Source organism: Acomys russatus, chromosome 1 (assembly GCF_903995435.1).
Source record: "Acomys russatus chromosome 1, mAcoRus1.1, whole genome shotgun sequence".
Classification (NCBI taxonomy): Eukaryota; Metazoa; Chordata; class Mammalia; order Rodentia; family Muridae; genus Acomys; species Acomys russatus.
Window position 1 is genome coordinate 112,294,399 of NC_067137.1, and position 13,864 is coordinate 112,308,262.

At 45.0% G+C, this 13,864-nt stretch overlaps 1 protein-coding gene across 1 annotated transcript; it reads left to right on the forward strand.

Moving 5' to 3' along the window:
- The first annotated feature begins 4,211 nt into the window (after positions 1-4,211).
- Positions 4,212-9,030, forward strand: LOC127193928 (serine protease inhibitor A3C-like). The gene is made up of 4 exons (XM_051151302.1): positions 4,212-5,086; positions 6,702-6,975; positions 7,803-7,953; positions 8,830-9,030. Exons 1-4 carry the CDS (start codon positions 4,216-4,218, stop codon positions 9,028-9,030), a joined length of 1,497 nt encoding a protein of 498 aa, XP_051007259.1. The 5' UTR covers positions 4,212-4,215.
- Positions 9,031-13,864: the final 4,834 nt, after the last annotated feature.

The window sequence follows — 13,864 nt, forward strand, 5'->3', positions numbered from 1 at the left end:
ATCAAAGACAGGGAACCTTTCTATTCCGTGTCCTTTATATAGACTGCCAGCAGAAGCTGTGGTGTGCCGTTCCACTTCGAATTAAGTAAGAAGGAATCCCACTTCTTAAGTAAGAGGATGTAAACTCAGCTGCTTGGGGTTTAGCTAATTCCAGATGTAGTCAAGTTGGCAACCAAGAATAGCACTCAAAGGTCCACCATGTGTCAGTTTGGCACATAATCATCTCTCCTTAACTCATGCTTAATTTCCAAATGAAAACAACCCCCACCCAGGTCATATGTTTAACACAGTAAAACTAACTATACCACATACGATTATAAACCCATAACATATTTAAGCAGGTCATAATTATGCCTAACGTGATGCCATTTTCCTTTTACAGTGAAAAACAGTATACATGGTAGAATAGGTGGCAATGATCCTGAGGAACATTCTTTTAGTATCTCAGACATTACAGAGTTAACGATGTATTCTCTTAACTGATTTTAGTTTACATGATAAGGAAATTGAAGGAAGAAAACACAAATACCTGTAGAAATGCATCCTTAACAAAAAAAAAATGACAGAACACTCATGTCTATTAGAATTCTCATTTCTGTGGCTGGTCACGTGGTCTTAGCTGGTATTTATCACTCCCTTCCTCTACTACTCATGCTGTACTTGGCCCCCTCTCAGCAGGTCCTGCCTCTTTTCTTGGAGGAGTGACCCATACTTTCATTCCTGAAAGGGTCTGTGCCCTTGTCATCCTGCCTGGGCTAGGCTGTTGTAGTTTCCCTTTGACTTTAATCATGGCAGATGGTAGCACCCTAAAGGATCTCTTGTACTCCAGATATAATCTTTATGACTTCCATTGTGGAAATGCAATCCAAGGTCCCCTTTGGTAATGTACAACAATCACTCCTGGTAACACTGTTACTCCTTTCATTGCTTATTTGATCAAGGGCATCAAGAGGCCAGGATGGCCAGGGAGAATTAAAAGCTTCCAGTTCAAGGAATATTTGTTCTATCTCCTGGCACAATCACTCCCTGCTCTGGAACCAAAATTTCTAGGCTATTAGAAGTTAAGGTCACAGGATCAGGAAGCATTTTTTTCCTAGTGGGTCACTATGGGTAATTGTGAGTGGAACCATCTGCTTTTTACACCCTGATGCCAGGACCTGTATATTCTGGCTATGGGAGAAAAATAAAATATAGTGGATGCTGATTCAAAGCACATATTGAAGAACCCTGCCCCAGCCCTCTAGGTTGCTGTCACCTATTTGGCACTGTAACTGTTTCTTTAAATGGCTGTTATATTGTTTAATCAGGACAGATGCTTCAGGATGGTAGGGAACATGGTAGGACTAGGAAATTCTATGATCATAGGCCCACTGTTGTACCTTGATGGCTGTGAAGTCACTTCCTTAGTCAGAAACAATACTATGTGGAATTCCATGACTATAGACAAGGCATTCTGTATATCCAGAGATGGTGATTATGGCAGAAGCATTATGTACAGGAAAGGCAAGTTCATATCGAGAAGAAGTATCTGCTCTAGAAAGTACAAAGCTTTCTCTTTCCAAGGAGGAAGTGGTCAATTAGTGTAGTCAATCAGCCTCTAGATTGCCGCCTTGTCTCCCCCAGAAAAGGGTGTCTTGTCTAGTCTGTTGGTCTTTGCTGCTGGCATATCTGGCACTCATGTGGCAGCTGTAGCCAGATCAACCTTGCTGAGCCCATAGATAACCCCCATCTCTGTCTGCACGGCCACTGTGTTCATAGATCCACTGGGCAATGGCAGAGATGGCTGGGGAAAGACACCGACTGTCCACAGAACAGATCATCCAATCTACTTAACTGCTGAACTCCTCATCTGAAATCAGTGATTGAGGAGTGTTTATATGGGGCACAAACATCATCACATCCTTTTCCCATTTGGAGAGATCTATCCACATACTCCTTCCTCTGATGTCTTTCTCACCAATACTTCCAGTCATGGCCTTAATTTGCCAGTCAATCAATTTGCTACAGCCCATGAACCAGAGAATAATCTCACATCAGAGCAGATTGAGGGAAGAGGAGGTGACATCCAGTGGGCTTCTTTCAGAACAGTTAGGAGTTCCCATGTAAGGGCATGGTTCTGCAAGCTAGAGCCTCTAAGTCCTTGTCCCCACATTTTGTCTATTTCCAATCTGAACACAGTGCAGATGGAGTGGGACAGCATTTCTTAAGAAGGGGGAGGAGTCCCTGGGGGATAAATAGGCATCAGTGTGCACTGTGGAGAAGGACACGCCCGAGAGGGAGCAACTCCACATATCTGGACTCACCTAACACATATGCTGCCTGCCTACATCTGCTGTGCAGGTAATGTCCCTGATAACTTTCTCTCTGGGGACAGAGGAAGGAGCCTGTCCAGGACTGTGTGGTCATGGCTAGGAAATGAAGTCATAGTTTGGGGAAGTGTGAGGAGTTGATCTTGGGACACTAAGTTGGAATCAGGGGACATTTCTGCAGTGCATGAAATTCTACTCTTCAGTCTGGGTCTTCATGCCTATGGAAGATGCAGGTACCAGGGACAATGATCCTAGAGAGTGAATGGAGCTTCATTCTTCTCATCCTCCACAGGCAGGAAGTACTGAGCCCTTCCCTAGACAGGGTAGTGCTGTAGGAGCCAGCGGGACACAGGTCTGGTATAGTGTCTGCTTAAGGAAGGTGGCAGGCATACCATGCTCACCTCAGAGACAACATGACTTGGGATCTGGGGTGTCACTCCCATGTGAATTCCATACCCAGTAAGAAGGAATCCAGTCTCTCTGGGGGAAGAGAACAAGACCACAACTCAGCCACCGAGCTAGGTCTCCTACCCAAATAGACTACGTTGCCTTCTCTGTAAATCATTTTGAATCACAATATTCCTCAATGGTTTTCCAAAGAAATAGTTGCTGCAGCTTGTGGCTCCTCTGCAGGCATGTCACTGCCCTGGGGACATGTGGTTCAGCTCCAGCACCTCCATGCTCTGACACGCCATTCTCTTCCTACACTCTTCTGGTCTTCTCTCCTCTCCTCACTCACTCCCACATTTTGCCCTTGCCCCCTCATTATGCTTACTCCCATCCCTCTACCCTCTTATCTGATTGCCTCTTTAACTTTCAGTTTCTCACTCCTTCTTTGTCCACCTTGTTCTTTCTCCCTCCTGGTCTTCTTCCTCACCTTCTCATTTCTCTGCTGTCTTCTTTCCTTGCAGAGTTGACAAATGCTAAATCTGGGAGGCTGTGTTTACCTCCATTACATGTTTTCTACTCTGGTCACCACCACTTGGGTGTGTGGAGGTGATGGATCCAGACATCCCCACATCCACTCCCACACCAGTGATGAGCCAGACACATTTGAAAAATTATGTTACCTGGGTCACTCAACAGGCTGCCGAGAGGTCTAGATATTAGCTTGGCACCACACCACAACCCGGACAGCCAAAAAGAAATCTGGTCCAGATATCAGAGACTCAGACACATTCAATTTCTTTCCATCAGGTGACCTTCCTAGCCTGAGGCCATCTGGTATCCTGGCACAGTTGAAAGAACCTCTTCCTATTGGTCCTTCTAATACCTGTTCTCTGGGGTGCCAGTGCATCAGCACTCAGTCAGATATCTCTAGTTCCACACAGTTGTCCTCCACACTCTCAGAAACATGCTCTAGACTTAGCCCAGGGCCCTGAGAGTGCTTAGACACGTCATCAGGAATTAGGGGGCAGTGTGGATGACCAAATGGGACTAAGGTTCCTTCCCGGAGTCCTGACTAGAGGTTGGTGAAGGGGAGTTGGGGCCCAAGAACAAAGGATGAGGATTCCTTGTCTTCTAATGAGGCCTTATGCCAAGCCAGGAAAGGAGAGGGGACATTGAGATCACACAAGGCTTGTGACCATCTCCAGGTGTTTTTCTTCATCATTCTGTGACCCTGGATTGCCTCTTCACATCTCTGAATCTTGGTCCTCTATTAGGAAAACAGACAAATAGAAAAATTGGCTACTGCAACAGCGCTCCTTACAGTGTTAATAGTAATATATGATGTGGCACTGCCACCTGAGTGCCCAGAGCACCTTCCATGGATTGTTACCAATAAGAAAGGGAGCAGCAGGGCAGGGGCACAAAACAGGTCAGGTGAGAGACCTAGGAGATAAGGACACAACCTTATTCATCCAGACTCAAACTATCTTTTCTGTCAAACAGGAGAACAGAGAAGATGGCCCTCCTTGTATCTGTGGGGATCTTGATGGCTGGGATCTTGCCTGCTCTCCTCTGCTACCCAGATGCTACACTGAGGAGGGGCACTCTATTCCATGATGAGCAACTCAATGGGACACTAGTGGACAGTCTAACATCTTACCCCAATGAAACAGACTTCATTTTCAAAATCTACAGGGAGCTGGTTGGCAAGAATCAAAGTGCAAATATCCTCTTCTCCCCATATGGTCTCTTAGATGCATTGGGTGTCCTGTCCCTGGGAGCAAAGGGCAACACCCTTACAGAGATCCTAGAAAGTCTAAAGCACAGTCACACAGATACCCCTGAGACAGACATCCACCAGGGCTTTGGGAACCTCCAACACAAGCTCAGCCAGCCAGGGGACCAGGTGCAGATCAGCACAGGCAGCGCCATGGTTATTGAAAAGCACCTGCAGATCCTGGCAGAGTTCAAGGAGAAGGCAAGAGCTCTGTACCAGGCTGAAACCTTCCTGGCTGACTTCCAGAAGCCTCAAGAGACCAAAAAGCTCATCAATGACTACGTGAGGAAACAGACCCAGGGGAAGATCAAAGAAATGATCTCAGATCTGGATGACAGGATATCCATGGTGCTGGTGAATTACATCTACTTTAAAGGTGAGAAAGGGCATTGGTTGGGGAGTGCAGAGAACGGATGTTGGTTGGGTACCTGTGTTGACAGGCTGACTTCTAGAAAGCAGGTGATCACAGTCTTGGAGACATGGATGCCCAACCTCTTATTACTCACAAGTTTTATTTCTCCTCTGGGTTGTTTCTGGAAAATAGTTGTGGTTCTTGGTACATACTCAAAAGAAAACCAGTGCTCTTGGTCTAAGAGAGCTGATATGGGCTGTGACTCACACTTACTGGCTAGATGAATGTCATAGCTCCTATGCCCAGTCCTATCTGTTGGGCAGAGGCCATGGTTACCTGCTCCAGTGATGGGATCCCTCTAGTATTTCTCCCATCCAAGGACTAACCATGCTCAACCCAGCTTAACTCTGTAGACCAGAGGAGATCAGGCATATTCAATGTAGCACGACAGTAGACAGACTGCAGACATTTGTAATACACCTCTGTAGGAAGTATCCACTACTGGTGGAGAGCTTCTATCACAAGGATGCCTCAAGTGGGGTGGGCACTGCTTGTCCTTAAGGAGCCTTGGGACACTAATCTTAAGGGGAAACACAGCATGGCCCGGAGCAAGTGAAGAGCTCTGATGGCAGTTCCTATGCTGGATTCCACGCTGAGCCTTTTCTCTAATGAGCTTGTCCTGGGCAAGGAAAATCAGGGACTGGGGAAAAGCCATTAGTGAGAGAGAGGTGTCAGCCAGGCAGTGCTCTGTGTTTAGTGTCTGGCTGCCTTGTGGGCTTTTGCTTTTGTAAAATTATTAGGCACACTGCCAGAAAAGCCAGCATTCCCAAGATACATTCCTGAGTCAGAGAATTTGATGAGTGTTTGGTGAAGGATAGTTGGAGACAAAGCTGAAGATGTTATGGGTAAGGGTGTTGGGGGAAAATCCACAGGTCTGGCACTCACACACCCTGCCTTGTAGAGACCAGGGAGCAAGGCATAGCCAAGAAATGGATTCGTAACAGATGCCATGATGTAACAAGTCTTGGGGTGACTCTGGAGCTGTATAAAAGATATCTCAGGACAAAGGGAGGGCAGGTTCTGATGCTGTAGGCAAAAATTGCAGGTATTTATGTACAGAAATGAGGGCAGTAGGACACAGGAAGAGTACCTGATAAACCTAGTGCCGCTTAGGGCTGGGAATGGTGGAAGCAGTGTGACGGCCTGAAAGACTAGATTGCTGGGCATAGCTCCTTCAAATCACCCCAGGACCCAAGGTCCAGAGCTGCCTAACTATGAGTTAGGATGCACTTTTAGGATGCTGGATACTGAGCCCAGGACATTGGTTTGCGACTATTTATTTCCCATAGTGTGCGTTGGTAGTAGGGACATAAACTAGGAATCTAGGATGAAATGGTAATAGTCCATGAAACAGATAAGGACTCATTTCCCACATCTTAGCCAACAATCTATAACATTATGACTGATCATTGTGTCAGAGAACTCAGTTTTTCTTGTCTTGTTTCCCCTAAAACCTGTTCCATAAGCCTTTGCCTTCTAAAGATGGTTTCCCTAAGATTAAGGGGTTCCCAACTTTTGTCAGGCTCCACTTTTACACTTTTACAACCCGCAGATCCCTGATTGTGTCAGGAGCTCAAGTAGCCAGGCTGTGGTTCTTATTTCACCTTTTCAAACCAAGCCAGGATACATTTCTCATCTCTAACAATTTGACAAACTACCAAGGTTTAGATCCAATTTAGCATATGCTACTGTAAGAGACACTCTGGGTGACTGACATTGATTGATTGCTGTTATATCTCAGAAGCTAAGCATAAAAGGGGTGGGTTCAGTCCTTCTAGTACTGCTATAACCTGACAGTTTACTTCATTTTCAGGCAAATGGAAGTGGCCCTTTGACCCTCTTGACACAATCATTTCTGAATTCCAATTGGATAAAAGGAGGTCTGTGAAGATGCTCATGATGACACTTAAGAGCTTGTCCACACCCTACTTCAGGGATGAGAAGCTGTCCTGCTCTGTGGTGGAGCTGAAGTACACAGGCAATGCCAAGGCTATGTTCATCCTCCCTGACCAGGGCAAGATGCAGCAGGTGGAAGCCAGCTTGCAGCCAGAGACCCTGAAGAAATGGAGGAGATCTCTGAAGACCAGGTGTGTGTCAGCAGGACCCAGAGCTGGCCTGGCTTCTTCCCCTGCTGTGGGCCTGAGGGCCATTGTTTCTGTAGTTCTGAATTTCATGAGTACCCAGTGGAGAGTCAGCAGGGGACAGAAGGAAGTGGGTCAAATGTCCCTCTCCTGTCTTGGATTTTTTTTTTTTTGATGCTTGAATGTACTGTTATTTTTGTTTTTCACAACATGAGATTAGCTCAAAAGAGGAGCTGAGGTTGCCTCTGTCTCGAACAGGCCTGAAATGACAAGGAATCTTGAATGTATCTCTGGAAGGCAGAGGGAAGCGTGTTGAGTTATCAATGCTGAGAGTCAGCTCTGCTGTGTGGCTGTCTCAGCCCTTGTCAGTCATTCAGTTACCATTCCTAAAATGGTGACTTGAGGACCTACTATGTGGGAATCTCTACTTAGATCTTCAGAATGTATCAGAGACTGAAGCACAAAACTTATCCTTATGAGCTTGTTTGTAAACTGAGGAAGAAAGAGGATAGAGTGGGGTAATACACCAAATCATTATATAAAAAGTGAGGAGATGAGGAGGGTGAGGATAAAAGGGGGGAGTGTCCAGGATAAGAAAAGCTGGAGTATGATCCACTGTGCAATTTCAAATAGAAGAATCATTAAGTGATGTCTGAGGGTGAGCACAACAGGATCATGATAATCAATAGATTAGGAAGAGGAAAATCACGTGTTTTAAATATGGATGGAAAGGGGGCTGTGAGAGGGCTGTGTGTTGAAGGGTGCCACTCAGACATAAGTTGGGAAGTGGAGGGTCCTGATTCCAGTGATTTGTTTCTCTTTTTTATTCTCAGGAGATTCGATGAGCTCCACCTGCCCAAGTTCTCCATCTCCAAAGACTACAGACTGGAGAACATCCTTCCTGAGCTGGGCATCAGGGAAGTCTTCTCCCCACAGGCTGATCTCTCTAGGATCACGGGAGCCAAGAACCTGAGCCTCTCTGAGGTAAGCCAAAGGTTGGTTAACCTTGGGTACCTGAGTGTGGATGGTGAAGGCCACGTGGGCACATGGGGAAAGGTAAATGTGGTGGGAAATTCTTTCTGAGATTCCTCATGCCTGAGAGCGATAGATTATAGCCCAGATCCTCCTGCTGACAGCATGCAGCCAGCCCCTCCTCTCCAACCTGGAGTGAACCTCACCCAGAAGGCCATGATTGGGGATGAGGTCTGTGATTGGATCTAGACCACCATGGGTACCAACCTCTGCTGCACTGCAGGGACACCCACAATCCACTGCAGGGACAAAGCTTGTGCAGCCTCAGCTTCTCAACTACAGAGCTGGGCCAGCACGTCTTGACCATCACATAGAATAGTAGCACTAAAGGGAATATGAAGAGATCTGTGGCCCTGAAACGCATCATAGTACATTCCCAGGTACACAGCCTGGGAGTGCCTGATGTTTGCCCATTGCCCACTCAGAGCCCTGGGCTCAGATATGAATCAGCAGGACATGGCAGTCTAGCAATGTGAAGCCATGCTCCGTGCGTTGCTGTTGTACATCCCATGGAGGCTGCACAGGCTGCTAGCACACTGGATGTGCCCTGCGAGGATATCAGGAGGATTCCTGTGTGGAACTGCCTGCCATTGCCTACTCCCGTCCTCCAGTGTGTACTGGGTTTGAGGGCAACACAGATTCAGACACTGAGCAGACCCAACACATGCCTCATCTCAGACCCTGAACATAGGCATGGAAAACTCAGGGTTATAGTTCATGATAGGAAGAAAGAAATTCACCAGCACATGAGGCCAGCAGGCCCTGTGTGCTCCAGGCTTTTTTGCTGTCCTCCCTGGTCTCCAGTGAGTGATGTGTTTCTCCCCTCAGGTGCACCACAACACTGTACTGGAAGTGGATGAGACAAGTGCAAATGGAAGGGCCAGCACGGAACACGAAGACACCTTCCTCTCTCCGAAATTGAAGGCTACATCTATGACTATAGACAGGCCATTTATGTTCCTTATCACTAGCACAGACTTTCAGGATACCTACTTTATGGGCAAGCTCACCGACCCGAATCAAGGCTAGACTTTCCCAAGAGTCAGGGCTTCTTCCCAGGAGCCAGGGAGTGAGCCTCTATGTGGGTCTCTGTGTACATTTTGACCTCCATGTTGTGACTGGTGAAGACACTCCTGGACTGCACAGTGACCATAACTAACTGTGTGACTCTCGCATGCACAGGAGAGTGTGGGTGCTCAGTGTCAGGCTCCCAGACCTCTTGGCAAGACAGCTCATGTTCCTGGACCTGAAATATGTCTTTATTTCCCATCGCTGCCGACTCCCCTGTATCTGCCTCTACCTATAAGCCTGGGCCTGACATATAATCTCAGTCCCAAATTAGGCTCTAGTTATGTCTGCCTTCAGCTTCTGCAGTCTTGATGGAGCTATACAAGCTTACCAGCCAATCCATGTGCACTTTAGGCCCTGGAACAAAAGGGGGACCTGCTGTCCTGTGTCTATTTGCATCATTTGTGACTACCTGGTGGCCAGTTCCCATGTCACTCTTTCCCTACTCTAGCTCTGACACCTCCTGCACAGCTATCTACATCTGGCACGGTGTTTGAGCCCTCACTCCTGTAGCTGTATGGAGCCTGTTATTCAGATCAGCTCCTTTCACCCTAGCACTCACACCTAAGGCAGAGGGGCCATTTTCCAAGTTCTCTGCTGACCAATATCACATGTCAGATTGACACCTCTGCTGTCATCACTCAAAATGGAGAGGCTGGAGCAAAGGATCAATAAATGTATACCTGAACAGAAATTGGCTGGACTGTGTTCATTCAGCTCCTGTTGGCATGGGTGTGGCCTCTAGTAACCACAGGGCAGGAGAGATATTCAGTCACACTCTGTGACTCCTGTGTTGGCCCTCTTGACCTACATGCTACTATCAGTCACTTTAATCAACAAGGAAACTAAGGCAGAGATCTGCTCCACCATATTTCATGATGCATACCTAGACCAAGTTTCCTGATAACAGAGCTATGCATTCATTAAGCCTGAAATCTGACCCTTAGGCATCAGTGTGGGCATGGGCAGGTGGATGATAAAACAAGACTCTAAGTGCTTCACAGAAAGCACCCAAAGGGGCCTGGGATCAGGAGGTCAGCTCTGTGACAAGATCAGAGGAGGATTACAAGATGACCAGAAAATCAGAAAGAATATTTTGGGCAGTGCAAAGAACAATGGAGGCATTTCCCAGAATCTGAGAGAAGATCCCTTTGGGAAAAGGGCATAACAGCCACTAGATGGCAAAGGGCCTGGCCCTGTGAGATTCTCAGATGCCTCAGAACCACAAGGAAGTGTGGAGGGTAAATCCGTGTTCCTGTCTTGGGAACATAACTGTGAGGTTACTATGTAAATGGCTGGAGGGCAGAGGTGGTGGGGATTGTCATTGAGAGCACTTTCAGGGAACATCAGGCCACATCTGGAGAGAAGAGTGGGTGATGCAGCACACAGGCTGAAGCAGTTTAGTGCCTAGATAGTGGAAGAGAGGAGGGCAAGGTGCATTTGGTTTGGGGTGTGGCATGTTCATGGCCCTAGAACCACAGAGTGAGGCCTGAAGGCACAGGGCAAAGTGTGCATTAGATGGAGACATACCACATTTTCTGGCATGTAAGATGACTGGGCCTATAAGAAGACTCCCAACTTTTTCAGTTAAAATATAGAATTTGGCTGGGTGTGGTGGTGCTTGCCTTTAATCCCAGCACTTGGGAGGCAGAGGTAGGTGAACCCCAGTGAGTTCAAGGCCAGCCTGGTCTACAATGTGAGGCCAGGACAACCAAGAGTACACACAGAGAGACCCTGCCTCAAAAAACCATGTGTGTGTGTGTGTGTGTGTGTGTGTGTGTGTGTGTGTGGAGAGAGAGAGAGAGAGAGAGAGAGAGAGAGAGAGAGAGAGAGAGAGAGAGAGAGAGTATAAGACTATCCCTCTTCCAATGCACACACTGTGCAGCATATTCGAGCATATGATGTCTATTTGCAGGCAGGGCACAGCCAGTCAGGCACTTTGTTAGTACTACTTCAGATGGTCTAAAATTAGAAGCGTTAAATGAAAAGCTAAATAACTTAAATGAAATTGGCTCAATATCAATTATGATGATGATGATGATTTTGTTATTTTATACTTTATTCTTTTTTAAAATTTTTATTTAAGTAATTTATTCAGATTACACCTCAATCATTATCCCCTTACTTGTCTTCCCATTCTGCCTCCCTTCCTCTTTCATCATATTCTCCTCCTCTAGATCTGTGACAGAAGGGGACTTTGTCCCCGACTCTAAGATCTCAGTCTATCAGGTCTCTTCCTGGTAGCCTGCTTACTTTTCCTCTGAGTGTCACCAGATTTCCCCACCAAGGGGAAGTGGTCAAATAGGGGGCACCATAGTTCATGTCAGAGTCAGTGCCACTCTCACCATAACCATGGAGAATATGCTGTCCATTGGCTAGATCTGAATGGGGGTGAGGTCTAGGTTTACTGCATGCATTGCCCTTTGTTGACACAGTAGCTTGAGCTGCCCCACCTGGGTTCAGATCTGCCAGCCTTAATGGTCTTCTTGTAGGTTTCTAGGACCCTCTGGATTCTTCTATTTCCCCATTCTTCCTTCCCTCTCACATCTAGAGTCTCAATAAGAAGTCTTAGTATCTATTCCAATCTCTGGCTAAGTGAAGACTTTCAGGGGACATCTCTGTTGGGCTAGTGTCCAATTATAAGTGAGTATATACCATGTGTATCTTTCTGGGTATAGATTAACTCACTCAGGATGATAATCTCTAGTTCCATCCATTTGCCTACAAATTTCAGGATTTCCTTGTTTCTAGTAGCTGAGTAGTATTCCATAGTGTAAATATACCACAGTTTCTTTATCCATTCTTCTACTGAGGGATATCTAGGTTATTTCCAGGTTCTGGCTATTATGAATAAGGCTACTATGAACATGTTTGAGCATTCCATCTTACACCCATATACTGTTCTTAATAGCCATATACTATTCTTAATAGCCATAATGGCTTTCTGTACTTTCTATAAGAAAAAACAAGAAAAAGGAAAATATGAAGTGTATACAAGCCTTAGAAGGAAAATTATAGAGACATAAATGAGAATAAAAATAATCAGACACTGACAAAAAGTATTTAGACAAGCCTTAGAAATATTTACAAATGAGAATAGAAAAAATTCTCAGACACAGAGAGAGGATTTTAGACAAGAGCCTACCATGCCACCACATAATAAAACAGAAAGGGAGCAGTGTAAGTTTGTTGGAAAATCAGCCTTACTATATTCAGTTATTATACAAGACATACCAGGAGATGACAGGCACCCTCAAAGTTATAATAAATTTGAATGACATCTTATAGATATATAAGATTTGAAGCAATTTAAGGAAGTAGTCATCTGCTATGGTATGCATTCATCCAAGCTTAAGCAGATGTTAAATTCACAGTCAACCCAGAACAGGATTAACATCCAAGGCTGGAAAGAGTTGACATCAGCAATATTGAGGACTGGTCTTTAGTTACAATGGCAATCATGGTGGAATGATGAAGAGATTGCCATAGAACAATAAAATCAGGCCAGAGGTATTGATGTTTCCCAGGATCAGTTGCTAGGAGAAGGTCAATATGCTGATTTACAAAGGCAGTTGGAATTCAATGATCACACCTTGGCACCACTTTGTCAAGCAGATCTATGTGCTTGAGATAAGGTTGAAGAAAGAGGTCTGGGGTCCTTCACTAAAATTATGAAAGGCCCAAAAGAAGACTTTACTGAATTTTTGCAGAGATTGATTTCAGCTATAAATAGAGTAGTATCAGATTCAGTGGTGAAAAAAGTACTAATTGAAACTTTGGTTTTTGAAAATTATAATTAAGAATGCAAAGGAGTAGGATTAGATCTTTCAAGGCAAAATTAGCACCAGTAGAAAAATGGATTATGCATGCAGCTGACATTGGATCTTATGTTTATGATGCTAATTTGATAGGAGAAGTAATTCCCAAAAGACTTAGGAAAATATCAAGATTGCAGATATTTTAATTGGGATAAGGAAGGCCATTTGAAAAAGGATTGTATTCAAGGCTTTTCTAGAAACAATGTTATTTTATAGATAATCCAAAAAGAAGACACCAGTCTTCTGGAGTATACAGAAGGTGTAGCAAGGGCAGGCATTGGACTAAAAAGAGCAGATCATCAAGAGGTAGAGAAGGCAACCCTTCTCTCTCAAGGAAGGTCCCAACATCAATTTTGATTAAATCATTCCCTGTCATCATAGGAGAGACTCATCCACAAAGCAATTGATAGATTTAGTGCCTGCTCTATAAAACAAAACTGTTCTGAATGTAATCAAGGACAGAACAGCTTCAATGATAAAACGAAGCAGTCAAGAACGACCACAAAACAAATATATTGGCAAACTGCTCTAATTGATTAGAGACCAAAGTTAAAAATAAAAACAAATGCCATCAAAATTGAAGGTTTAGTAGACATAGATGCTTATGTAACAATACTTTCACCAAAGTCTTGCCATCCAGATTGGCCTCTTCCAAAAGGAAATATCCAGCTTCTAGGGATTGGAATATTGTTTCAGGTAAAACACAAAGTGCCAGATAGATCATATGTGTAGGGCCAGAAGGACAAATAGGAACATTAAAGCCATATGTGTCTAATATACCATGAATTTATGGGGACATTATTTGTTACAGCAGTAGAATACATAGATTAACATTCCTCCAATCTCAGAAGCAACCTATAAAATAAGGAATGCTTCTGGAAAAAAAAATTAACAGGTTTTATCGAGAACAGTCACAGACTGTCCAGGTTGTTCATAAGCAGGGCATAACAGGTGTGGGTTTTTCAAAGGTACCAACT

What these genes read in the sequence shown, in the direction of transcription:
- LOC127193928 (XM_051151302.1), top strand. Translation starts at nt 4,216, where the DNA reads ATGGCCCTCCTTGTATCTGTGGGGATCTTGATGGCTGGGATCTTGCCT. An exon ending in TAAGAGAGCTGATATGGGCT is followed by an intron (nt 5,087 to 6,701) that starts GTGACTCACACT and finishes CTTCATTTTCAG; the next exon opens with GCAAATGGAAGTGGCCCTTT. An exon ending in AGGAGATCTCTGAAGACCAG is followed by an intron (nt 6,976 to 7,802) that starts GTGTGTGTCAGC and finishes TTTTATTCTCAG; the next exon opens with GAGATTCGATGAGCTCCACC.